The sequence below is a fragment of the Vulpes lagopus genome, chromosome 4 (assembly GCF_018345385.1).
Source record: "Vulpes lagopus strain Blue_001 chromosome 4, ASM1834538v1, whole genome shotgun sequence".
Classification (NCBI taxonomy): Eukaryota; Metazoa; Chordata; class Mammalia; order Carnivora; family Canidae; genus Vulpes; species Vulpes lagopus.
In genome coordinates, this window is record NC_054827.1 from 1,836,139 (window position 1) to 1,862,812 (window position 26,674).

Below are 26,674 nucleotides of genomic sequence, written 5' to 3' on the forward strand. Positions count from 1 at the left end.
CTCCTGGTGCGACCATCACCGGGTACCCAGCTACTGAGAGCCAGGGGGATCAAGGGCCCTTGTGCTGGACTCACCGTCCAGGTGCTCCTGGTGCTGGGACGGGATGTGCCGTCTCGGCAGTGTCTGGCCCTGGCACTGGTGTCTCTCCAGGTTCACGAGGCCTATCTTGGTCCACAGGCTGAAAGGGCAGCCCACCCTAATGTATTCCTCTTCAATCATGAAGGATCTTTGAACTGTTCTTGTAACCACTGTTACACAGCTGCTCGGGTCACGGGCACTAGCACTGTCTTCACCTCCTTCCCCTCACAACCTGCAGCCTACCCATGGGAAAGCTATTGTACTCCGGCCTCACAGTATTATCCAAATCAGACTGTGTCTTGCCACCCAGTCCAAGCTGTGGTTTTTCTCTCACTGGGAAACTAAGAGGACAGTCTGCCAGCGGGTTCCCTGATGCTAGTCCTTCTTCCCCATGGTGAGCTCCCTATGCAGCGGCCACCATCCTTTGAAAAACACAGGTCAGAGCACCTTGTTCCCTGCCTAGAAATTTTCTGATAGCTCCTCATGACACAGAAATAGTATCCAAACACCCTACTGTGGTCCAGGTTCCCTTTACCCACTGGCTCTCTTGTCCCATCTTCTATTTTTTCTCTTGGTGAACCCCAACCAAGCCTTCTTATTGTTCCTCAAACATACTGTTCCTGCCTTTGGGATTCCACTCTCATGGCAGTTGTCAGTGCCTTGAAGACTGGACACAGAGGGCTGACTTTATAGGAGCTGTCTGGGAATCCCAGCAGTCCAACCCCTGGAGGCCTGGGGTCCTGCAGAAGAAGGGGGTGCACAGGAGAAGGGGGTGCATCTGGTGGGAGTAGAGTCTGGGCAGCCCTGCAAATGGAGAAGAGGACCATGCTAACCTGAGGTCAGCTGGTTCACCAGCAAGCAGTCCACAATGCAAGAGATTCATCCAAGTTGTGACTAGTAACATGATTGTCTTTAAGGAAAAAAAAAAAAACTTTATTTATTTGAGAGAGAGCGAGAGAGAGAGAGAGAGAGAGAGAGAAAGGAGGAGGGGCAAAAGAGAAGGAGGAGGAAGAGAGAAAGAACTCCAAGCAGGCTCCACGCTGAATGCAGAGCCTGAGGTGGGACTCGATCTTACAATCCTGAGATCATGACCTGAGCAGAAACCAAGAATCGGACACCTAACCATCTGAGCCACCCAGCTGCCCCTACAGAGTTGTCCTTTATTACTGAGCCATATTCCACAGTAGGGAAGGATGGTTGCTTTATCCCTTTACCCACTGAGGGACATTCGTGCCAGGTTTTGGTGATTATAAAGAAAGCTGTTACAAATATTCATGACATTCATGGACATGTTTTTGTGCAAGCGAGAGCTTTCATTTCTCAAGGGAAGATACCTAGGAGCAGGTTTGCCAAGTGACATGGTGAGTATACAGTTACATCACATCAAATTTCCCAACTGTTTTTCAGAATGGCTGTGCTACTTTCCACCCTCACCAGCAGTATACAATGCTCTGCATCCTTTGCTGGAGGACTGTCGACATGCTTTGTAATCTAGCCATTCTGTTAAATACATGGTGGTATCTCACTGTGGTTGTAAATCGTATTTCTCTAATGACGCTGAACATCTTTCCATCTGCATAGCTTCAGTAGACTGTTCAAAAAGATGCTTTTGGCTATTTGTTGTTTGATTGTCTCTTATTTTTGAGTTTTGAGAGTTCTTTATATACTTCAGATTTAAGTCTTTGTTAGATGAGATGTGCAAATGTCTTCTACTGGCTTCCTTAGGATATTCTTCACAGAGTATAAGTTTTTACACTTGATGGAGTATCACTTATCACTTTTCCTTTCACACATCATGCTTTTCCTGTTGTATCTAAGAACTCTGGGGGCACTTGGGTGGCTCAGTAGGTTAAGCATCTGAGATCCCAGCATCTTAGCATCCTGGGATCAAGCCTTGTATCAGGCTCCCTGCTCAGCAGGGAGTCTGCTTCTCCCTCTCCCTCTGCCACTCACCCTGATCATGCTTCCTCCCTCTCTCTCCCTCTTCTCTAATAAATAAATAAAATTAAAAAACAAAAGAACTCTCCACCTAAACCTGTGTCATACACTATGTATACTTCTAAGAGTTGTATCATTCTGTATATTAGCTTGATCCATTTGGAGGTAATCTTTGTATATGGTGTGAGACACAGGTCCAGTTTTGGTTGATGTCCATCACCTTTTACTGAAAAGACTTACTTTCCTCCACTGAACTGCCTTTGGTTCTTGTCAAAAGCTAGTGGGCTTTGGGATCCCTGGGTGGCGCAGCGGTTTGGCGCCTGCCTTTGGCCCAGGGCGCGATCCTGGAGACCCAGGATCGAATCCCACGTCGGGCTCCCGGTGCATGGAGCCTGCTTCTCCCTCTGCCTGTGTCTCTGCCTCTCTCTCTCTCTCTCTGTGACTATCAAAAATAAATAAAAAATTTAAAAAAAAAAGTAAAAAAAAAAAAAAAAAGCTAGTGGGCTTTATTTGTGGGCCTATTTATAGACTCTCCATTCTGTTTCATTATGTCTATCTTTTCCCAGACACTGAATTGCCTTAATTACAAAATCTTTACAGGATACCTTAAAAATCAGATAATGCTAGTCCTTCAACTTTGTTCTTCTCTTTCAAAATTGTTTTAGTTATGCTAGTTCCTATCTCCCTCTCCCTCTCCCTCTTTGTGTGTGTGTGTGTGTGTGTGTGTGTGTGCAGTTTAGAATCAGCTTGTCTATATCTTCAAAGAATTCTCCTAAGATTTTAATTGGGAATGTATTGAATCTATAGATTGTTTTATGGAGGAGTGACATTTTAATTATACTGAGTCTTCCAATCCATGAACATAGTATGTGAGAGACATTTATTAGTTCTTTAGTTTTTTTTTAACCAGTGTTATATAGTTTTCAGCATACAGATCCTGCACACATTTTTACGTCAGATTTGCACTTGAGTATTTCAATGTCGACCCTTGTATCTTGGCAATTTGTTCTAAGAGCTTTTTTGTAGAATTCCTGTGACTGCCTACATGGAGAATTATGGTGTCTATGAAGAGAACTAGTTCCATTTCTTCCTCTTTAACCTAAATGTCTTTCATTTCATTTTCTTACCTTATTGCATTTGTACTTCATTCATTCATGCATGTGACCAGATGGCCCGGACTCCACATGAGCACTGGAAGTTCACCAAATAACATGTCCACATCCTGCCTTTCTCATGTGTGGTGGTTAATCCCACATATAGTTAGCATATGCTAAATCTGCATCTGGCTCTGTTCCTATGATGATTAGTGGGAGAATATTGGCAGTACACTGAGCAGAAACATGGAGGCACCAAGGGAGCTGGTCTTCACACACGGCAACAGTAAATACTGATTCCCATTTCTGACCTCTCTGCTCAAAGTCCCAGAAGAATAGATGGGACACACAATCAAGCACAGATGTATATCTTCATAAATGACAAAGAATATTTTTTTTCCTATGAGACATGGGGGAAGGAAGAATGGACTGATACAGAAACAGAAACATTGTGAATTGAAGAGAAGGAAGACAGCGTATGGATTCATGGAAGCTGGAGTTATAAACGGTATTTCTTACAAAGAAACATGGATTGGCACAAATAAATAATTAGATAAGGTGGTGCCCAATGCCACCAGTGCAAATAGTACTCTTTGCAGGGAATTTCAAACTTTTCTGCTTCGTGACTTAAAGGACTAATGGCACAAATGTCTTATGCCAGAGAGCTGCAGGGTTAAGTCATAACAGAGGAAAAAGGCCACAGCCATTCTTAAAAATACATCTGTAGTTTGTTTGTATATTATAATTCTACTGGTTTAAATTAACACAATATTAATATAATACATTCTTGGGGGAGGAAGCTGGAGGGTGGAGATGTAGCAGATTCAATACAGTAACACAAGTAACAAATGACAGTACTCACAAGCAGCAATGCTTTGGAGGGACCACAGGTTGTGTATCAGAGTAAAAATAGAAAAAGTAACAAACAATCTCAATTTCTATGAATAATGAAAACAGTGATTTTTTTTTTAAAAAAACTACCTTTAATGCACAGAAATAAGGGTAAGTAATGTTACAGATAGATATGCATAAGATAAAACATATCCAAATGGGATTAAATGAACATGTTTCATCCTAAGTAAATCCATCTGTAAAAACAATCACTGAATTCTTTTGGCTTTTGAAACCATCGCTAACATAGGTCACATTATTTCTTGGTCAAACACAGAAGAAAGTTCATTTGACTGTGAGAACACGCATTTTGTGTTTTCATTCCAAGCCTGTTCTAATCTTACTCCTGCCAGTGCTGAGTTCTGTATCCAGGAGGCCACTCTTCTGTTTTCGATCCTCACCACACTTGGGTTCCCAAGGGATCAGCGTGGCTGAAGGTGATGGGCCAAAAGGAGAAGAGGTCAAGGACAGAACAGGAACGGGATCCACTACTCATGGGAAAGTGTGCAAATTAACATGAATGCGAATCTAGTGATCTAGTGTCACTGCCTCAGGATGACCACATCTACCAAAACACCTTCTTGTTTGAATATACGCACTTCCAACATCTGCTTACATAACAGCTTACCCATTCATAAGAGAGAATCCAGCAGCCACGGGCGATTCCCAGCAGCACATTCAGAGTTCGCAGAGGCTTCCCAGACAGCACGTGAGTGGTAGTTTCACACACCTCCCGGGCAAAGGAAAAGCCCTTCAATTTATTCACAACCTGGACAACGACGTTCTGCTCTCTGTTAAATGGGGGGGAGGGGGGATTCAACACAATAACTATGTTTCCTACATATGAACATCAAGGTGATTATATTGAATAATAGTTTTTTAAAAAAACTAGAAAGCTAAAATTCTATGTTGATCTCAGGTATGGAGCTCATGTTTTAATTTCTTTATGATCAATGACTTAAAATTTGGGGAAATAAAAAAACTTCAGTTCTCAAATCCAACTGTCTATTTTAATTGCTGGTAAAGCTTCCCCAGGCTGGAAGTGGCTTCCCACATGTCCCCGGGGCCAGAACACAGCCAGCATCAGAAATGGGCCCCTGCCATTCCCACCATGGTTACTTCGCAGATCTGAACCAACCTATGGACGGTCAGGACCAAGCTTATCCCTTGCTTATTTTATTTGAAATATAACATTTAATTGAACTCACAGGTTTTTTTTTCTAGTAAGGGGGAGTAAGGGCCTTTTCCATTACATTATCAGGTCAAATCTTAGGGCAAATTTGGCAGAGGCTCCTTATTTTCACAAAGCCCATCATTGTTTATCTTATGGTCTGTCATTAGTGTCTCAAGTACCTGTGAAGAAATATTCTTCCCACCTAATTTCCTCCCCAAATCGCTCACCATTCTTCTCATCTTCCCTTTACAATCTCCTTACTAAAGCCTTTGGTTCCTACACATCGCATTTCCCTCTCCCTCCCAGCAAGTTTTGGAAATGCCCAATGAAATACAGATGATGTGAAGCGCTCTCTGAGCCACGCTATGACATACACGGTGGGTTAAGAGATAAATTTCTCTCCTCTCCAAAAGTGATTATGATGAGAAAGAAGCTGGCTGTTCTCACACATGCATGGACCACTTCTAATCACACTGCGTCTACCTCACAGTACTTCTCAGTTCTCTCTCCAGCCGTCTTGGGTATGTCAAGCTCAAGACCTATTTCTTTACATGTGAAATGAAAGGGCGGAACAATATCACAGTTTAAATTCTTAGAGACCACTAGGGCCAAAAGAGACGAATGGGTCAAGACCCAGGCCCTATCACCACTTCAACCAGAGAATCTGTGCTTATCGAGGTGATGGAAAATATTAAATTTGGGGGAAATGCAAAGAAAACAAAAGCATAAGGAAGTGAAAAGCTCTAAACCATATGCTCCCCAGGCCCTTCATCTCTGCAGATAGATGATTTTCCTTATTCCAAATCTGGCAGCTTCCAGCTATTTGTTGGAAGTGTTAATCAACAACAAGTGTCTCTTTGAGACATGGCTAATCAACGTAGCATTACAACCTCTAGGTCTTGTCCTTAACTTCGGACAAGAAGTATATGTGGGGGAAGAAACAAAAAAAGAATACGGCCTAAATGAAAAGTTTGATTTTCAAAACTTTGAGAAGATAACTATTTACTAATGTGTTTTATACTAAGGGCAAAAAATATGGACTTTAAAAAGCATTACACCCACCATACTCAATTTTCACTTTCATATTAGACTATTTAGGATGTTTCTTGTATTTCATAAGAGATTAACAAAAATTGTGAGTGTGCTCCTTTTTCACTAGCTAATGTATGGTGTTTGAACTATTGGTCCTTTTGATATCATACGCCATGGGTAGGAAAAGGAAACAACAGAAAGTATCAACAGAAAGTATCATAAGCATGCACTTTTTCTCAGGCTATTTTTCACTGAAATGTCCCAGTGTTTTGATGAATGCCTTTAAAACCTTAAAACATATGATTGATATATAAAAAAAAAAACCAACACATGGTTTTCCCCTTTAAATAGGAATTCAAAAATCTGTTACAAAGAATATAGTGCTGTATTTTTGTTGGATGTGCTATATATTGTGTTAAATGTTTAAGGAGGATGATAAGAGCGTGCCAGCAAGCTATTAACTCTTTCACAAAATGTGTAGATAGTGGTATAATATAGTTGTAGAAAGCTTCCCAGCAAGGTGTTTCTTTAAGAACTTTGAGGGACTCAGCCAGTGGTGTTCCATTTATTGAACTTCCACAGGGTACAAGTGGTGGATACGCAAAGACAGTATATATGAAGCAAGAAGCCGAACAGCAAAATACTATAATACCTCTTAATGCTATTTAATCAACTCAAAAAGTCTTCAGTGATAAACTGTTCATAGTCTTCTAACCACATTTTTTTTTTTTTTTATTTCCAGGGTTCTTCTAACTCTAGTATCAATGATTAACAGCAAAACAGTGCAAAGCTACCAGCTGCCCTAAAAGGACAGCACCACAGTATATGAAAGAAAAATCTAAAATTTTACATTGAGTAGAAAGTTATCAAAACAATGAATACTTACTCAGATGGCATGCCTGTCATGACTAATGTTCTCGTTGGCTAGAGATTTCAAAAGAGATGGAAGAAAAAACAGTCAGAAATATAAAAAACATTTTTTCCCACAGAAATTAACTTTAATACATTTTTTGAAAAGTTACATCACTTAAAAAATAAACATTTAAGCATATATCAAAGAAAAAAAACTTTATGTTCCTGGAAAAAAAAAAAAACACAAACAAACAAACAAAAAAACCAGCCCACGGGATCCCTGGGTGGCGCAGCGGTTTGGCGCCTGCCTTTGGCCCAGGGCGCGATCCTGGAGACCCGGGATCGAATCCCACATCGGGCTCCCGGTGCATGGAGCCTGCTTCTCCCTCTGCCTGTGTCTCTGCCTCTCTCTCTCTCTCTCTGTGACTATCGTAAAATAAAAAATAAATAAAAATTAAAAAAAAAAAAACAGCCCAAGAGATAGAAACTGAGATACTATACCCAAACCAATCCCAAAATAATCCAGAACATGAGGCAGAGGAGTAGGGGAAAAAATTTTAAAAAATGCTTCCCTCCAGAAGTTTATTCTCCTAGTTTAGCTACAAGACCTCTAAATGTGCCATCGTGCTTAGGGACTTGTGAGGAAGAAGAGGGTAAGAAGGCATTTTTTGCAAGCTGAAGAGCCATTTCTTAAGGTTTCTAGCCTTGCCTCAGTCACACATACACAATAATGCTCCTGCTCCTGCAGCCTGGGTCAATCAAATGCTTTAACCTCTTGCACACAGAAGCCCACATCAGCTCAGGACTGCTTACATATGGTTTAGCATCTGCTACTAATTGGAACTGTAAAGTTCTTTTTAATAAGTTTTTTAATACTTTTTTTTTATTTACATAAAAGCTCTCCCTCGAAGCCCATGCTAACAAGTGCCATGATGGTGAGCACACGTTCAGGCTACTGTGACAAATGGTCCTGGCCTGAAATACCGTGGTGAAACAAAAGGAGTAATGCTGTTATTAAGAGTAAGTGTATTTACTTATCTGTCCTTATAAATGACGCATTAGAAAATACATCCAATATAATTCCCTTGATTAACCAAGGAAGCTCCTTTACACGATAATGTGGATTGGTATCTGCCACTTATTTAAAAATGAATAACAAAATAAGATGGTTGGTGGATGGAGAAATAGATACATGACAGAGTAAATATTTAAAAGAGTTCCTTGTAAAACAAAGGCTGGAGGAGAAAAGTGTAAACTATTTAAAGTGGAACAGAAGATTACTGGGTGTCTTCAATGAATACCCATGTGCGTTGTTCATAAAGGTCATCAGCTTCTATGGGGTTTATACCTTTCATTGTCTTTGAGCTTATTTTACAACTCTAGTAGCTGTAGAAAACTGATAGGAATGCAAATTATTCTTGTCTCTGGAAACTCAAAGTCTGACCAGTGGACATTTGATTGACCTCCCTCTCCTACTGGTGACAAAGCCATGTCAGCACTGCTCAGGGTCCATTAACAGGTCTCCTCTGTAGATTCTCCTTTGAAGAGGACAAAACAACTTCCCAGTCTCATCACTGGCTAATGAGTTAAATAAAATTGTTAACATGTATTTATTTTCTATTAGTGGGAAAGTCACGTGTATCTTTATAAAATTATCTTTCACCAGTTAGGAAGGTTTCCACCAAGATGCCCAACAGATTCATCTGCTAAAGATTAGCTGCTTCTGTCAGACAGAGGACACTCCACAGGCAGCTTGAGCCCAGGACGGTCTATTATTGGCTCCCGGCGCTGAATGCCAAGTGGCAATAGAACTTTGCTGGCTCTTTTTCACTAATTTTAATTTTCCTCTCCACTTGTTTTGTTTTGTTTCATTAATGGATGAATTATTCTCCATTATGAGAATGCTTAGGAATGTGGTTTTATGTTCTGACTACTTGGTGTTCTATATAAATTAATTAATGGATTATAGAGATTTATTCTTTTTTGGTAAGAGACTGTAGAGGACTGGATTTATTAGCCTTTCTTTTTTATTTCCTGCTTATTTGCCCATTTTGGACAAATAAAGACAAATAAATGTCTTAATAAATTAAGACATTTATGTCCCCAAGGAAGGAGGATAGCTCCTTGAAATCTGGGCTGGTTTTAGTATTAATGTCTTTAATCTTGACCAGTGGCTGAAATTATAACTAACTCAGAAATGTTTTAAAAATTCAAATTCACATAGTTAATGTGTTTAGAAATTACCACTAGTGTAATAATTTTGGCTTAATGAAAACAGTTATGTCTTATCTGAATTCTCCATGTTAAGTATAATATAAACATACATTTTATTCTACTGAAGTTTATTTTTCCTAGACTTAGATGGGTTTACTGGTCAAATAAAGTAAGATTACTCTTGTACAATGTTTAAAGATTATTTTTAAAAATGTAAATTTGTGACAAATCATTATTCTAACAAAATTTTTATATCAATACTGATTGTGTTTCATAATACATCAATGTGAAGATAATTTCCAGGATCTCTAATGTTAGATTAATTAAACAAGGAGGCCATTAGACTAAGGTGGCTTTAAAGCTTTAGCTTTAAAGCTAAGTAGCCTACATAAGCAGACCAAAACCAGAGCCTGTAAACTACTTAAGGTTAAGAAATAAAAACCTAAGAACAACCAATCACAAATAGCCAACTAAGCTTTCCATATAAGGCAACTGCTTAAGCTACAGCCAATTAAATAATTTCCTTGCTTAGATTCCACCTCTGCTCTATGAGTCTTTCCCCTAGCTCATGGCTTTGGTACACTCCTAACCACTTCTGTTTGTTAGTACCTTATTCAAATCAAGTTTTGCCCAAATAAACTCTAAAATATTTTAATATGCTTCAGTTTATCTTTTAATATTAGGAAACATAAGCCTTGGGCAGATATTAATTTAAAAATTGTTGGATACGGGATGCCTGAGTGGCACATTCGGTTGAGCGACCAACTCTCAGTTTCGGCTCAGGTCATGATCTCAGGGTTTTGGATCAAGCCCTGCGTGTGGCTCTGTGCTCAGCACCAAGTATGCTTGGGACTTTCTCTCTTCCTCTGCTCCTCCACCATGCTCACTCGCTCTCTCTCTCTCTCTCTCTAAATAAATTTTTAAAAAATTTTGGATAACTCAGTAATTTTGTAAGAGAGAATACTGAAACACTGATTACTAGGCAGAGTTCTATTTTTTTATATATTTTTGCTTATTTTTATATGCAATACAGAGATCTTTGGGTCATGTTGATAAGCATGTCCATTTTTCCAAATTTAAAAGGATATAAAAGAGACATGGAGGTAGGACAATATGATATAAGCCTTGCTGGCCTGCTAACATGCTTGGGGAAAATGGACATTACTCCATTGTTCGCCTCAGTTTTCTGTGAAATAGAACTTACTAAGTTTGGCTAAAAAAATATAATTAATATTAGTGGTTAAGGTTACACTAAAAATAATGCTGACAGAGGAATACAATTGTGCGTCTGTTTTTTTTTTAAAAAAATGCATTATTTTATATTTCTTTAAGCAGTGGTTTTCAGGTTTTATGGTTTCTGGACTCCTTTTTGCTATTGGGACTCATTGAGAAACCCAAAGAACCTTTCATTGATGTGGAAATGACCATCAGTATTTAACATCAGAGAAATTAAAACTGAAAAACTTTAAAATATTTATCGGTGTACTTAAAGATAGCAAGAAGAACACACTGCCTGTTAACGGAAATATCTCACTGTTCCTATTAAGTTGTTGTGACTACAGGAACGCAGCTCTGAGATTTAGTGTCAGTTTGCTACAGGATAAGAAAATGCATATTGAACAACAAAACTGGGAGATTTGACTTAACTGGCTTCGGTTTATAATAGTTGAGTGTGAAGGAAAGCTCAAAGTACGTTAAAATTTTAGTCAGTTATGCCTGATGTCAATGGTCTGTTTTTATGGTTACTGATGACTGCCTATAAAGAAAAAGATCGGTACTAATTTTCTGTATAATCTGCTTGGAAAGCCAAGACCATGTTTTAAAAGGATAATTCTCTCTCCTTTATGTTGACTACTTGATGCTTATGATTAAGAAAATAAAGTTTGTTCACTTAGGTTACAGTCTATGCTTGCTTTTAAATGTTTTCTTAAGACTGTGATTAAATAACTTACCCAGTATTGTTTCTCAGGCACACGTGATCCTCTCTTAAGGATTTGTGTGAATCTCATCTGGTAACATTTTTTATTTTTGCCTTCTCTAAACTGGATCCTAAATATATAAAAATAAAACTTGGAGGATATCACTGACACCTAAAACTAGCCTTGAGATTTCTCAAAGAATTCTTAGAAATGACAAAAACATGGATTTTCACTTGTAGGACAACTGTAGGATTGTGTCATGACTGCAAAGTTCCATGTGAAATCAGAAGGACCACTCCGCCTGTCTAGGTGAGTATTTAACAGGTACAATGTTATCAATATGAATATTTCAGGATCATAGGCTTCAAGGAATATCCATGATATTGGTTATTGACCTAATCGTCCATACGTTTTTATCCTCAGGGAAAACACTGGCCAGATGCTTCCCTAACAGCTGTGTTGTTTTCTTCCATTTAGGGTATTTTAGTCCTACTGTGCTGCTACTAGACAAAGTAGTACAGTGTCATAATCTCAGTTACTAAATTGTTAATTTGGTGATGGTCTTGCTTCTGTCATTTTAATCTAGCGTATTGTAGGCCAGTGGCTTTCAACTGGGGATGCATGTCAGACTTACCAATGATTTTTTTTTTAATAAAAATATAGATGTCCAGGACCTAATGCAAGCTCGCCAAATCTCTTGATATTCTGACATGTTCTTAGTATATTTATTGTGTCTCAGGAACATTATACCACATCTCAAGATTTGTTTCCTCCATAAAAATCAGGTTGATCCTCTTGAGACAGAGAAACTGAAGGACTCCATTTAAAAAAAAAAAAAAACTGCTTTGTGCTCCTTTTTCTGCCTCTATTCTTGCTGGGACCTGCACCCTCACTCTACACGTGTCTCAGAATGCAAATAGGATGAGGGAAGTTGAGTGTGCTTGTGGACTTGGAATATTGTTGATATCGCTCTAAGGTCCTATTTTATGAACGTCTTCTCTTCTTATTTAAGCTATCTATAATTCAGGTGACTATAGTAGACAGTGCTTCTATAAACTGAAATACAACATTTTAAGATGAAACCTGATTTTCAAAGACTGCCTCAAAATTTGGAATCTTTTCACTAAGTCTCTTTGCCTTTCATGGGAATACAGATTTCTGTACAGTTTCAGAATATGTTCCCCAACTTACCAGGATATACCTGGAAAATCTGATGATGAGAGAAGGCCTTGCCTAGAATGTCACATTTGAGAAGGATGCTCACTTAGGTCTGGCTAGCTCATTTGGAGGTGATAAAGACTAGCTTTACTTGGGAGCCAATGCCTACAAAGTCCCCTGCAAGAAAATCATCCTGGTACCTGGCTTAGAACCCCAGCCTCACAGAGATAATGGAAGATCACTTCTGGCATGGGCAAGACATTTAAGATATTTTGAGGACCTCCAGAAGAGAAATCCACCTAAGTTAATGGGTGCTGTGGATAAAATGGGTGGAGAGTTGTCAGGCTTGGTATTTAACCTTGGAAAATAAGCAAATAACAGAGGGAAACAAAGGCCAACCCGAAATCACTCCAGAAAATGTTCAGACCGACATTGATTTTATTTGTTCAATATAGCACGGCACTGGATTTTATGGAGCATCCCGCAGAAGGCCAACAAACACTCTTGCTGCCCTTTTGTACTCAGGCAATATCTGGTTGAGATCAGCCTGAGCTTATAATCAAGAATATCCTTTTTTGAGATAATCTGATCACAAGAGAAAAAAACACTTGTACAGAAACATTGTGAAAAAGATTTTGAGACAGAACAAAAGTTACCCAGTGACACTAGTGGGCAACTACAAACTGAGGACACATTCTTTAGAGTTGTTGGATTCTGTGAATCTTCCTCACTGTCTTTGAGCTGTATACAGCCCTGTAGACTGTCGAAGGCTCTTACTGTGTATCACTTTTGCCTACTGACCTGCTAAATCAGCCTGGTGGGAGTCCAATGGAACAGGCCCGTTTTGCACCCAGGAAGCAAAGGCATTCGGCCTTTGTAACAGTCTATCAGTATATACACTCACTGGGCTCTCCTTGCAACTGGACACAGCAGTTTTCCTTCCTTAGTAACATGAGCTAACTAACACTCGTTTTTTATTAGTAAGAAAGTCCGGATCGCAGCCCTCTAAGATAAGTACCTCACTGTATGGTTCTTTCACCTTTTCTTTGCTTAAAAAATGCCTACAGTACACTTTTAAAAATGCAATTCTGGTACATGTCCTTTAATTGGCAAGGCACACGACCACGAACGCAAGAACAACTCAAATCAAGGTCCTACAGTTACGTGCTACAGCCCCAGTGCAGCTAGCATTCAGCATGTTCCCTGGAGTTGAATAAAATCTCTACATGTGAAAGTCAATGTACTGTTCATCATCTTGGAAGGCTAACACTACTGGAAAATATACAAAGTAGAAGAATCAACCATGCAAAAAGAATATACAAAATACAAGAAATACGATCAGCTGCTAGGAGACCCAGAACGAGATCTTTCAGCAGCCCACTTGTCAGTGTCTCCATATTTGACAGGGCACTTGGCCTGTCCTTATCTCATGGGTCTCATCTAAGAAATGAGATAATGAATTACTCCCAGAGTGCTACATGATTAATAATTCTGTTGAAAGTAAATATTAATGCTAGCAGTTTTGTAAATTATAACCTTCACAGTATGTAATTTCACGAGAATACAAACCACTTCTTAACTTAGTCATTTATTTATGTAACCTTTGCTGTGAGTCACATTTCACCGATGGTAATAAAAGCAGGGGGAAAATCTGGCCACTCTATTCTCTTTAGTGATGGTAACCTGATGATGTGGCTCCAACCCACTGCATGCCCTCCCCAGGAAACCTGAGTGTAAGATGATGTCTACATGGTACAAACCTAATGAGAATCAGTAAGCCTTCTTCACCATTATTGGAAAAGACCAAAACATTTATTGGAAGCAGCCGCATACAGTGTTGAAAAAAATTAAACAGTTCTTTACTACTGAGACCTGGATTTACCCCTCCTGTAAGATGCATCCCTGTTCTATTAACAGTTGATTCTCCAGAACACTGAACATCACCTTTGCCCCAGAACATAGAGTGCAGGTTAAAAGAGCTTCCCACCCTTCTGTGTAGTGAGAAAAGTGTACTTGAGAGCACCTTCTGTCTCATGCTGCAAGGCAGGACTGTTAAAACCACAGGCCCAAATGGCATCACTTGAGCCAGGCTAGGTCACCAAAGCAGGATAATCCCTAACCTAAGTGCAATTTCAACCTCCCCCAGAAATGCATTCTTAACCATCAGTCAGGAATATTCTGATCAGCATCAGGGAGGTCTCATCTGCCACGTGAGCCTTCTCAATCCCCCAACGGAAGAGGAGGTAATCTGCATAAGGCCCCCTGCCCTTCCAATTAGGGGAAAGTGATCTTGCCTGAAACAAGCCTTTTTCTTTTGCTAATCACTTCTTTGCCCTACACTCCTTCCAATAAAATTTTTCCATTTTGTACAACTCTCTGGTGGCTCCTGTCTTCTTGCTAGATGGGATGCTGCTGGTTTTAGGAAAGCCCTTCAAGGGTTCAAATTTACTCAGCCAAATGTTGTTTTCTTAGCAGGATGCACCCTGCCCTTCCTCAGTGACTCAGGTAAGACCATCTCCATCCTCATAGACACCCTGGTCTACCTGCCTCTGTAAAACGCTGGGTTTCTTCCTCTGCTTCGAGACATTCTTCAATGATGAAGATCGTTCCTATAACAACAGTATGCATACAAAGATTTTCATTTTCTTGTGAATTTTGTTTTTTGAAGTTTTGGCATGTGGCTCAGATGGGATTGTTCCTCTTAACTGTCGCTGTGTGCCATTCCTGACCAGCCGTCTGTGTGCCCAACATAGGGCCCGGCTGGGGACTCTGTGCTCCAGACTCTTGTCTGCTGATACTATGGTAAGTCCTTGATCTTGATTCTGAGTATTTACTTGATTTCTGGTGCCAGCTTCCTTTGGTTTTATGATCTGACCATTCGGTTAGATCTGTAAAGGGGATGACTGTTTATAGAGATCTTTGTTGTGTGAAAAATGATAAAGAATCTGCCTTAAAGGTTTTTTTTTTCCTGTTTATTTTTCTACTTTGAGTTCAAAACTGTTAAGTATTTCATGCCTCCAAGTAGATATCCAGAAAGAGTTTTGTACTTCCATGTTTATTATGCTTGAGCCACAAGTAAAGTCCTAAAATTGAAATTACAAGCTGTGTGTGTCTCTGTACATACATGCCTGCAATTCAGAAAGGCCAGCATCACACATCTGAGATAAGCACCACGAGATGATGTTACCACATGAGATTATAAAATTTCTTAAAGAAACTCTATTGTAATTGGCTTAGAAAGAATAACCTATAAATTGAATTTTCCTAAAATCCCCAGAAATTAAGAAAATCAGACTCCCAGTATTTTCAACATTGAAAAGAAACTCTTCTCATAGAAACTCAAAATGTTTTAAGAACTCAAGTTCACATGTTTTGGTAAATCTCTAGCAAATGAGATTAGCTGAATATTTTTGGTTTATTAAAAACAGCTATCCCTTCTCTATCAGATATGATAACAAAGTACATTTTTATTCTTCTGGGTACATGTTCTTCCCAACCTTTCAGTCTCATTGATTAAGTGAGCATTACTGCTGCTTTATGTTTAGGACTATTAAAAATATAAATTTGTGTTTAACCAAATTGAATCACTATTTTGATAAATTTAACAGCATCCATGTTTTACATTATGAAATCTTTAAGACAACTTCCAAGATATTTAGGCAACTCAAAACCATCATCTACCACTAAACTGAGTTACTCAATGAATACTCATGCTTAGTAAAACAGAACACAGAAATTCTAATAACTAAGCATGATTTTATTTTATCTTATTTTATTTATTCAAGAGATATAGAGAGTATGAGTGGGGTGAGGGGCGGAGGGAGGAGCAGCCTCCTCGTTGAGCTGGAAGCCTGATGCGGGGCTCCATCCCAAGACTCTGAGATCAAGACCTGAGCCCAAGTCAGATGCTTCACCCACCAGGCATCCCACTGACTAAACATAATTTTAAGGCTATATGCTTTTGATTCTTATTTTTACATGGGACAGAGACAATGAAATATGGACAAATGCAGGCACCTGGTGCTACATTTTTAAGGCCCATTTTCTCAAAGGCTACCTTAGTAAGTAACCTTAGTAACTAATATTAGAGGTTACTTTAGCTAGAAGTTAAAATTAACATGTGGTTTACACTACAGTTAGTAGCAATACTTTGAAAGAAATACAAACATGTACCCACTTCTATTTTTCAAGAACAAAAAGAGGTCTATCCTGAAGGAGCAATTTTTAGTTCCTAAACCCCACAGCACTCTTCCAGCTTCTCGATGACCCCAGAAAGCTTTATGGGTTTTTAATAAGTATCGACATAGATCCACTCAGAGATAGCCAACCATATACCCACTACATGTTAACAGTATCTCACAAATATTATGAAATTATTTCTGACCCTGCAGAACCCCTGAGATTGGTCCTGAAGTGTCAGGTTGTTCCAGAACATGAAAGAGTTTCAAAAAAGACAAAAGGAAGAATGAACTTTGTCTTAGTTTATAATGTTGGGTTTGAAAACCTAGAACATATGCAAAAACCTTAGCAAACTTTACTCCGAATTGATAGGCTCATTTCCTTGGTTTACTGCTAACTGCCTTCACCTAAAATGTAAAGTGTCATGCATTCTTTTTTTTTTTTTTTCTGTGTAACTTGTTTGAATAACAAAGATTGTGTTTTACCAGAATAACCTTTTATGGTTTATGTTGAATTTGCTGCTTCCTTGAGTATTTCAAAAATCTAGTCATTTAAGAAAAAGGTAAGGTATTTTAAAGTTATGCTATCCTATGTTTACTTATAAAATCTTTTGGCACTTTAAGGAATCAGGTACTGTTTCTAAGTAACCTATGATCCTATCTTAATCAAGTGCGCAAAATTTCCTGACAACTTTTGATATTTCGCCTTCCCAGATTCAAATCCTAAGCTGTCTTTGAGATTTCCCAGAGACACCTGGAGAATCATGAAGATGTTGTCTTCCACCACATGAAAAGAGAGATGTTAAGAAATAATTAAGTCAATGTGATTATGTTACTATTGAGGAGTTGTATGGAAGGAGTTGTCAAATTAGAAATGACACTTGGTCATCCTCAGGTTAAATTTAAGTGAGTAAAATGTTATTGATCTACAGATATTCAGGACCTACTCTAGACTCATAGGATCTCCTCACTTGACAATACTGATATATTCTTGGTCTACTCCAGTTACATTTTTAGGATATCCAGGGTATATTATATCTTGGGGCATTTTGTTATATCTGAAGGGTTTTTTTTCTATAAAGATTATGTTCTTCCATTTTTTATAATTACATATAATATCTGCTCTTTTTGAAAACAGTGCTAACCAGTATGCTTATAGATGTTGACTATACCGTTTCTGGTTGCCTTTGTCTTCAAACTACAACAATGCTCCCCATCAGTGCATTATTCTACTCTCATCAGACCTCTCACTTTTGAGAGTTATCAGTAATCCAATGGCCACAGCCATGTAGAACCCTTGTCACTTACAATTTCTTGTTTCACTATGATGCACTCTGACCAGCACTTGTAATCACCCATAGGCCAGAGTGATTGGTCTTCAAAAGAAACATCCTCTTAAAAGTCCATGGAAAAGGACTATGCTGGGGGGACCTGGGAGGCTCAATGGTTGAGAGAAGCAGATGGGTTCATGAGACCACTAACCCAAGATCAAGCAAAGTCAGAATTAATGACATAGGCTTAAATGAACTACTGAGGAAGGACTGGCTTTTATTTGGAATATTTTAATGTTCTACTTTCTAAATATAAGGAAGTCCCTGCTCTTCTTATGCTGTCTGTATCCTAAAACAGTTTGGTAAATGAAGCTTTTGGTAAAAGAAAGAACATATTTAGAAATATTATCTGAGTCTCCTTACCTGACCCTTCCAGAATTTGGAAACTCAATATTATTTAGTATTCTTACTTTAAGGGCAATATAATTATTTGTCTAGGTTCAAAAAGAATCTGTCCTCCTCATTACCAGGACATAACTGAAAAAACTGGTTAAGTAACCTTGGCCTTGGGCTGCAAGATCATATCTGAGAATGATGCTCACTTAATCAACAATGAACAGATCCTTTCAAGAAACTAAGGTAGGAAAAAAAAAAAAAGAAAGAAAGAAAGAAACTAAGGTAGACCTTATGGCACCAATGTTTGCCAAAGCCCTCTGGGGAAAACAAGCCTGGTACCTGGCTCCCATGGATCCTGACTAACAGATGAGCAAAAAAGATCACTTTGTAGAGGTCCAAGAACCTCCATAGGCTATACTGGGTACCTCAGAAGAATTTGTGTAAATGTATAGACACTGAAGGTGGAATCTGACAGCAAGCGCTTGGCTGGGTTTCCTAGCCCCAAGAGGCTTTTAAATGTGAAATCTAAGATTCCTTATGAAAACTTCCTGCAAACTATTCTTGCTACACCTATGTAAATAAATCTAATGAGACCAGTCTTATTTTGCGATCATAAATAATCTCTCTTTGATTATTAGAGGAGGGACTATGGGAAAAAAAAATTGTGTCTCTGTGGGAAACTATGCATTGTTTATACTACACCATTCCAGGATATCAGATCCTAGCCATGTTCACTGTCTGAGTTATTTTGCACCTCTTTGTACCCTGCAGGGAACTGACGGATGTGAAAACTCCATTTTCTCTGATAGAGTCTCCCTTGACTTCCTTTTCCCCTATGTAAAAATCTAGTTTCTATCCCTACTTGCATATTGACTCCATTCTTGTTGCCTTGCCCAAATCATCAGTCCTTACCAAATGTCCAATTTGTCTGATTTCCTGCACTATCTGGCTACAACCTTCAAACTCATGTTCCAGATTTTCCCCTACCTGATTTGTCATCACCGAGAACTAGCATCCGACTGTCCCAATCTCTGTCTGGACTCTGGTGACCTTGAAACTTCTCCTTCTGCCCAGGTTTGAAGAAACCCCAGGCACCAAAGCCCAAGTGACCACACGTGAGCAGGATCCTCTCTGGACAGGCCATGAGAAAATGTGGCACAATGCTCAGATTACACATGCCTTTTACGACAGGTAAGCACACCTGTGGACGACCTGGCTCGGAACCCTCAAGACAATAAGCCATGTTGTAAAACCAAAAGATGCTCCTCCACCGACCTCTGGGACCCACTGGACTGGTCTTCCTCAGGGCTCGGCTCCTGACTCTAGATTCTAATATAACCTTCTATATAAATTTGTATCATTCCTTTTCATTTTAGGAATGCTTACTGTAAGATACTTAATGTCCAGGACCCTAAAACAACTGACCTTTGCCATCACCTCTCAACAGATAGAACCAGTATTGGCAAGAGTCCTCAGGAGACTAACCCTTAGGCTCTAGTTTGCCTCCAAAGTTCTGACTGCCTCTCCATCATTCAGGAGGAATGACACTCGCTTTGAACAAATAGTAGCACTGACAACGTGGAAGCCGAGCTCTGCACTCCTGGGGAACAGTGCTGGTCTTCCCCCTTTTGTTGAAAGACAGGCTAACCCCAAAGGACCACTTTGTTCCCCAATAATTCAAGAAAAGACCCATCACCATCTTTCTCCTTCATAACCTAGATAAAACTATCTTTATCCTTATTCTTAGTTCCCAAAGACTCCCTGATGACACCCTTGCTTACCTGACTATGGAACCTCAGCTTTCTCCTTTGCTCTGAGCATTCCTCATTAAGGAATGATCTCCATATTACAACACTCTAAATAAGATTATCTCCTTAACACATTTTTTTTTTTAAACTCCTGGGAACAGAGTTTTGTAAAGATTGTGGTCACTCAAGAAGCAATAGTCCCATCAGATCTACTAAAGTTTTCATTTCAAATGTCATGTTTATCCTCTTTGGTCAGTTTTGAATCAAAAGTGATGAAAAGATGAGAAATTCTTGAATAATTAATGGAAGCTGAATCATCTAATTCCTAAGAAAGAATAATATAAAATAGTAAATACCCATTCAATCTTTAAATACAAAATGAGCCAGAATAATTTATCAAGCACAAAACCAGATGCTAGTGATATGGAGAAGAAGAGGAAAGAAAAGGATTCCTGCCCTGGAGGGTGAAAATCTAAAGAAAAATGTGACCAAGCTAAGACTTCGAGAAGGAAAAGAAATTTGGCAGATAGGGCAGATATGTATCCTAGACAGGATGAACAAATAACACAAAGAAATATTCATGAAATTAGTGGCTCCGTGGGGAATCTGTGAGTGGTCTGTATGGATTCAATAAGATGTCAGTTATGAGATCAATTTTACAAAAGCTTCCTCAAGACAGCAAGAAGGATACGTTTCAGGAGGAATTATGAAAAGACAGGACATAATATAATAATAAGCTATTATACAAGGCCTATCACAGAGAGAGAAAAAACAATTGTTACCTTTTTTGACATTGCTGTTCAGTGGCAAAGAAAACATAGGGCTCTGTTCCTTAAAAAAAAGGAAAAGCACTTGTCCAAACACAGCTACACAGCACCAAAGAGTACTCAAAGCAAACACTGAAAGGTAATCCAGTGAAATAATCTACCGAACAATAGGAAGCAAATCACAAATATAAAACACTGCATTTAATTTCGGCAAAAGCGTTTTCTGGAAGTTCCAAAGTAGTGAGTGGTGGAAGGAAATATAAGTATTTAGGAAACAGTCTGACTGGTGTTTGCTTTAGTATTATCAAGGGTAGGTCAAATTAAACAAACATACTTGTCTTATTAGTGACAAAAACACTTTAAAAGTCAAACACTTCTTTGAAATGGGTTTTGGGTTTAGGTACCATTTCATAAGTAAACAGTGAAACTACTTTTCCTAAAAAGGAAGTTAAATGAAATAATCAACACATTTGCCAAGATTATTGATTCTGTTCACTAGGAATACAGCTCACATGCACACATGGGCACCACCAGAACCCAATGTTTACATGGATTTTTAATATGGTGAAAATAAAAAAAGAGCAAGTCAAATATGACAAGAGATAAATTCTGGAAAATGTCTTCAAATTGCTTCCTGGGGATATTCGATCCTCTAAATGCCTGGCAGCTTCATCATTTAAAGTGTCTTCAGAGAGACTCACTCTGGATCCAAGAGATTGCAGGGTTTTTTGTTTTTGTTTTTGTTTTTTTTAATAAGCAGCTCCCTAGATGCTCTGTACTGCTGATAGCCTGTTTGTTTTTTGTTTTTTTGTTTTTTTTGAAGATTTTTATTTATTCGAGAGAGAAAGAGAGAGAGAGAGAGCACAAGCAGAGGGAGAAGCAGACTCCTTGCTGAGCAGGAGCCTGACGCAGGACTCGATCCCCGGATCCTGATATCCTGACCTGAGCTGAAGGCAGACATTCAACCACTGAGCCACCCAGGTGCCCTCAATATCCCCTTTTTAATCTGATGACAAATTCTATACTCCAAGTGGGTTCACTGCAGAAAAATGGGACAAAACTCTTTAATTTTCTTTTATTAAACTTTTCATGACTTAACTGTCCTCCCTTATATCTTTTTTCCTTATGTGAAATTGGTTTCCCATAGGATCGTAGAGACTTCATATTTCTAAAAAGTATAACGCCTTTCTAAATATTCTCAAATAATATAATAATAATGGTCAATCAAGCATCAGTGTCAATTTTGAATACTTACGTATTGGAAACGATTACTTTTTATAATAAATAAAAAACAATCATAGAGAAAATGTACAACCAACTTATTCATCAATACCTAATTCATTTTTTTTTTTTTAAGTAATGTGCATGCATCACCTTACTTCTTGGGAGGCTTTATCTAGCAAACTTAAAATCTAAAGTTAAAACTCCCGTTGCATCTACACAGACACACATTACCCGGCTCTGAATGTGGAGAACTCCATATGTTGAAACCCTAACCCCCCATGCAATGGCATTTGGAGGTGGATCCCTAGGGAGGTGACCAGGTCATGAGGGTGGAGCCCTCATGCGTGGGATTCCTGCCCGCACAAGAGTCCCCAGGGAGCTCCCTCGCCCCTTCAGCCACAGGAGGACCCAGAAGACAGCTGCCTCAGAACCAGGAGGCTGGCCCTCACTAGACACTGAATCTGCTGGACCTTGATCTTCGACGTCCTGCCTACAGAACTGTGAGAAATAAATGGCTGGTATTTATAAGCCACCCAGACTACGGTGTCCTGTTACAGCGGCCCGGACAGATGAGGATACCCCATGCCAGACCCTGTGTTTATGCGACCCGTTCTCCACTCAGCGGAGTGGCGTTCCATGGACAAACTCTCCTGGCCAGGGTGGGAGAGTAAATATGAGGGTGGACACCTTCTTGTTCTAAAAAAAGTACTTAGAGAAGAACAGAGAGTGTCAGAAGGACAGCTTTCAGGGCCTCTCTGACTGCTAAACCTGGGACAGGCACCCTCCTCCCAAAACAAATGACAGCAGTGAACCGTAACCTACTAAATAAGAATCTACGTGTCCACACGGTATGTGGTAGAGAAGGGGATCTGAAGGGCATACAGGAGGGCAGGGGAGTGGAGGGCTGGTCCTAGTCATAAACCGTCACCTGCAAACAGGGACAGTCTCTGAGCTTCTGACCTCCTTTCTCATTAGCCACTCCAAATATAACCCTAAAATCACCAAATCTGGCCCTTAGGAAACAAATGGGAACAGATTTAGGGGGAACATAGGCAAATTCATGGGATTTCCAGGCTAGTGCTGTTATTCTGAATCAAGCGCACATGCCTCTACCCTTGACCCATAGGGGTCACACCACACACTGCAACCCTACTCAAGTGTCTCCGACTCCTAATGTCCTAGGAATTTTGTTGCCTTTTGTTAAATCTTTACCCAAAAAGCTGGAATGACACATTAAGAAAACACCAAAAACAAAAAAAGAAAATAGCCACAACCTGCCCAATGCTGGGAATGATGTCAGTGCCTTTTATTAAATGAGCAGAATTAGATTATAGCCAGTGGATTTATTCAAAAGTAAAAAGCAGAAGATATTTATGCAGAAAAATAAAACCGCTTAACTTCAAAAAACAAAAAGAAAAGAAAAAAGGTTTTCAAAATTGAATATCACTGATAATGAAGACCAGAATAAGGACCACTCCAGACTGAGCTACTGCATTTTGACAGCCATTCTGTATTATATTATGTCTTTACACAGACTCATCACTGATACATTAACTAAGTCTTAACTCATGTCCAACAGCCACAAAAGCATGTGCCAAAATCTATTTGAAATGCCTCATATTTTATTTTTTTAACAAAGTCCATAATAATGCCTCAGTGATTCTGCATTGTGGTTTTGTGTGTCATGAGTCTAGTTAACTCCTTTCCTTCTCCATAATGCTGGGTTGTTTTTTTTCTATTTTTTTTTCTTTAAAAAAAAACACTCCTAAAGTATCGTATCCTGGATTAATATCCAATAATTTACAGCCCTAAGATTATTTGGAAAGGAATACCTTTAAAAAAAATGAGTGAAAATACTTGAATGGACCTCGTAAAAGGAACAGGAATAAATATCTTATCATTGGAGGGGATTATCGTTCCTCCGGGGAAGACAAGAAAAACCTGCTTGGGAAAGCCACCCACATTTACAATGACATCTAGCCTTTTGGACAAGTGGACACAGCTCTGCATTTCTCTGTGTATATGACCCATCCTATCTCCGGAGCATAACAGATGAGACAGCTTGTGCCTTGTTCACACATCTCTCTGATGTCAGTGGAAATAAGCCGTAAGATTTGCAGGCCTCCCCCTGCTTCCTTTCTTTGGTTCACTCTTTGGCTTCACCCTGAGGCTGCGGCACTTCCAGGAGATACATCCAGCCATAACAAAGCTCCGAGGAGCAGGAGAGCGTTTCTTCCCAGGGCTATCTCGAGTGAGAAAACACTTTTTCCAGAAACCTCCCAATAAGACTTCCCTTGCATTTTATTGGGCAGAAGTGAGTCATACTCCCAAACTAATTACTGGTATGGGGAAGAGAATAACCATGATTAGCCTGGGCTAATCGTCTGAGCAGAGAATAGATGTGGGGGGCAAGCGGGGGGAGGTGGAGGCAGTGAGGTGGCTGGAAGAGGATTAACACGTATGCTCCAACAAACACTTCCCTTCACGCTGGCTGCCCAGCAAAGAGGAAGCATTCTGACTAGGCAGACAGAGAATTGTGCATCTTTCACTGATGTGCAGTTTCCTTTACGAAGAATCCATTTGGTTGACTTTTTTTTTTTTTTTTTTTAAGGTAAAGATTGAGCTTTGCTACTTCAACAGATTATTTTGCTTGAATTTCCGCCTAACTCAAATAGATTAATTTGATTATTTCTAAACCGGGTTACCATGGTTTACTGTCAATTAGTTAACATCACCCAAATGGTATATTTAGCAAGCTTGCCTTAGAAACTAGCAGCTCTGACTAATTACATCTAGAATGCCTGTCTCTCGTTTGCCTGGTACACCGGATACCTACCAGCAGATCATAAACACACTGCTCAGGTCCCCCCATGAAGGGCCTTGTAGACCTCGCCTGGTGGGGAAAGTAGTACACTGGCCTCTACCTTTACACGGCCAGTGGTGACCATGGATGGCGCAGGAGAATATGATTCAGAGACATCCTGACTGTCCCTCATTTCCACCACTTCCAATCCCAAACAAAGCATGCATTTTATAATGCACGCAAAATCGGTTATCCTGTATTGGACACAGAAAACACAGCAAAGAAAACTGATGTTCTTTGAAGATTCTTTTTGATGTCTTTTATATAAATATTTTTTTCTCATATAACAAGAAAAAAAATAACACGCTAATGGGAGTCGAAAGCATTGTTACACCATCAAGAGGCAGCTGGTTTTCAGATAGCTTCGCAAAGTAACATCTGCCAGGGGATGCAACACCTGTCATAACGAGCACATTCCCATCACCACCAACTCTGGGGACACTTTGCCAAAAGTCATATATCAAAGCAATTTAAACACCTGTGTTAGAAATCTAGGGCACCTTCAATCTTTGTAAGCTCACCTATCAAATTATCTGCACTCCAACACCCTACACAGGAGATGAGGCCCTATCTGACTGCATACAGCAGGTCTGAACAATGGGATAATTATTTATGGGGACATTTATAAAGGGTGTCATCCTCGAGGAAGTGTGACAATTCCCCTAAGCGAGTAATCACAACATACTCGTGCTGAATTTTCAAGAAACAAAATAAATATCACCTGTCATCTGGATGACTCACTGCTATTTCAACTTGAAAGTTCTACTTAAAAACAAAACAACCCACAAGATTGTATGCTCTCAGCCAAGTACACTATCTAGTGGCAAAGAGCCAAGGTCCTGGAATTATTGCTAATTATAAAAGTACATTCATAAAATATCGGAGTCTCCAGTAGAGCAGTGAAGTACTCACTCAGGGGCCTCTCAGAGGAGAGATGCTATTAGGGAAAATAATCTGTTTTTTAACAAAAACTGGCTCAAACAGCCTATTTTCTTTATTCAAGAAGGCTTCTCTGTCCCTCCAGCTCTCTTCATCCCTGTCCCTAGACAGCCTCTCCTCCTTTCCCTCCATCCTCTATTGGTACTCTTCTCTCCCCTGCAAGCTTCCTTCTTGAGAGAAGCCAGACAATGAGCTAAATTCCAAATTTACTGCCTCCACAAGAAAGGCACCATCAGAGCTCTCTAAAATGTTCTTTCTAGCACCTCCGTGGGATGGCAAAATATAAGACTCAGTCTACACAGAGGGCACTGTGCTTAAGAATGGCAGCTCTCGGCAGTGACCATGAGCATGTTCCGTCGAGGCCCCACAGTCCCATGAGTGGATCTCGGTTACTTTCAGGGGGTTCTAATGAGAGTAGAAAAAAAAAAGAGGCATTTGTGGGGAACCTTGAGGAAGCAAATCACCAAAACACCAATCACTGACTACAGAACCCATGCTTCCCGCCCTCCCCTGGGCGAGGGGACAGAGAATAATTCTGCATTAATGGCCCAAAGTGATGCAGCCCCATCTCACAGAGGTTCTCACAGAGTGGCTGGCCATCATTTCAGAGCCCTGTGGCAAGTTAAAAAAAAAAAAAATGAACGCCCAAATCTCCTTCCCCCTGTGCCCAGAGATCCTGTTGCAGCCCAAGCATGATCGTGGTCAATAAATCCAGGAAGAGACATCATTTGGAATATCTTGGAACTTGGAAGGCCATTTTAATTCAAGACCACACAGGAGGTAGGGAAGCAAGCAGAGCGAGTCTACTTTGAGTCATGGCTTCGGAACAAGGGCGGCCAAGACGTGGGCACAACTGTCACCCACATTTGTGTTGGAATAACTAGCTAATGTTTGTGGAGTGCCTCCATATATCAGATACCATCTGGAACAGTGCGCAT

At 39.7% G+C, this 26,674-nt stretch overlaps 1 protein-coding gene across 7 annotated transcripts in view; it reads right to left on the reverse strand.

The window, feature by feature from the left end:
- The window catches only part of MCPH1 (microcephalin 1), a 232,876-nt gene that overhangs the window by 146,465 nt on the left and 59,737 nt on the right, over positions 1–26,674 (reverse strand). For all 7 annotated transcript variants that reach the window (XM_041751940.1, XM_041751941.1, XM_041751938.1 and 4 more), the window contains exons 10-11: positions 7,094–7,131; positions 4,630–4,792 (exon numbers count right to left, since the gene is read on the reverse strand). In XM_041751940.1, coding sequence (XP_041607874.1) covers positions 4,630–4,792; positions 7,094–7,131 — 201 coding nt within the window. The remainder of the gene's footprint in view (positions 1–4,629; positions 4,793–7,093; positions 7,132–26,674) is intronic.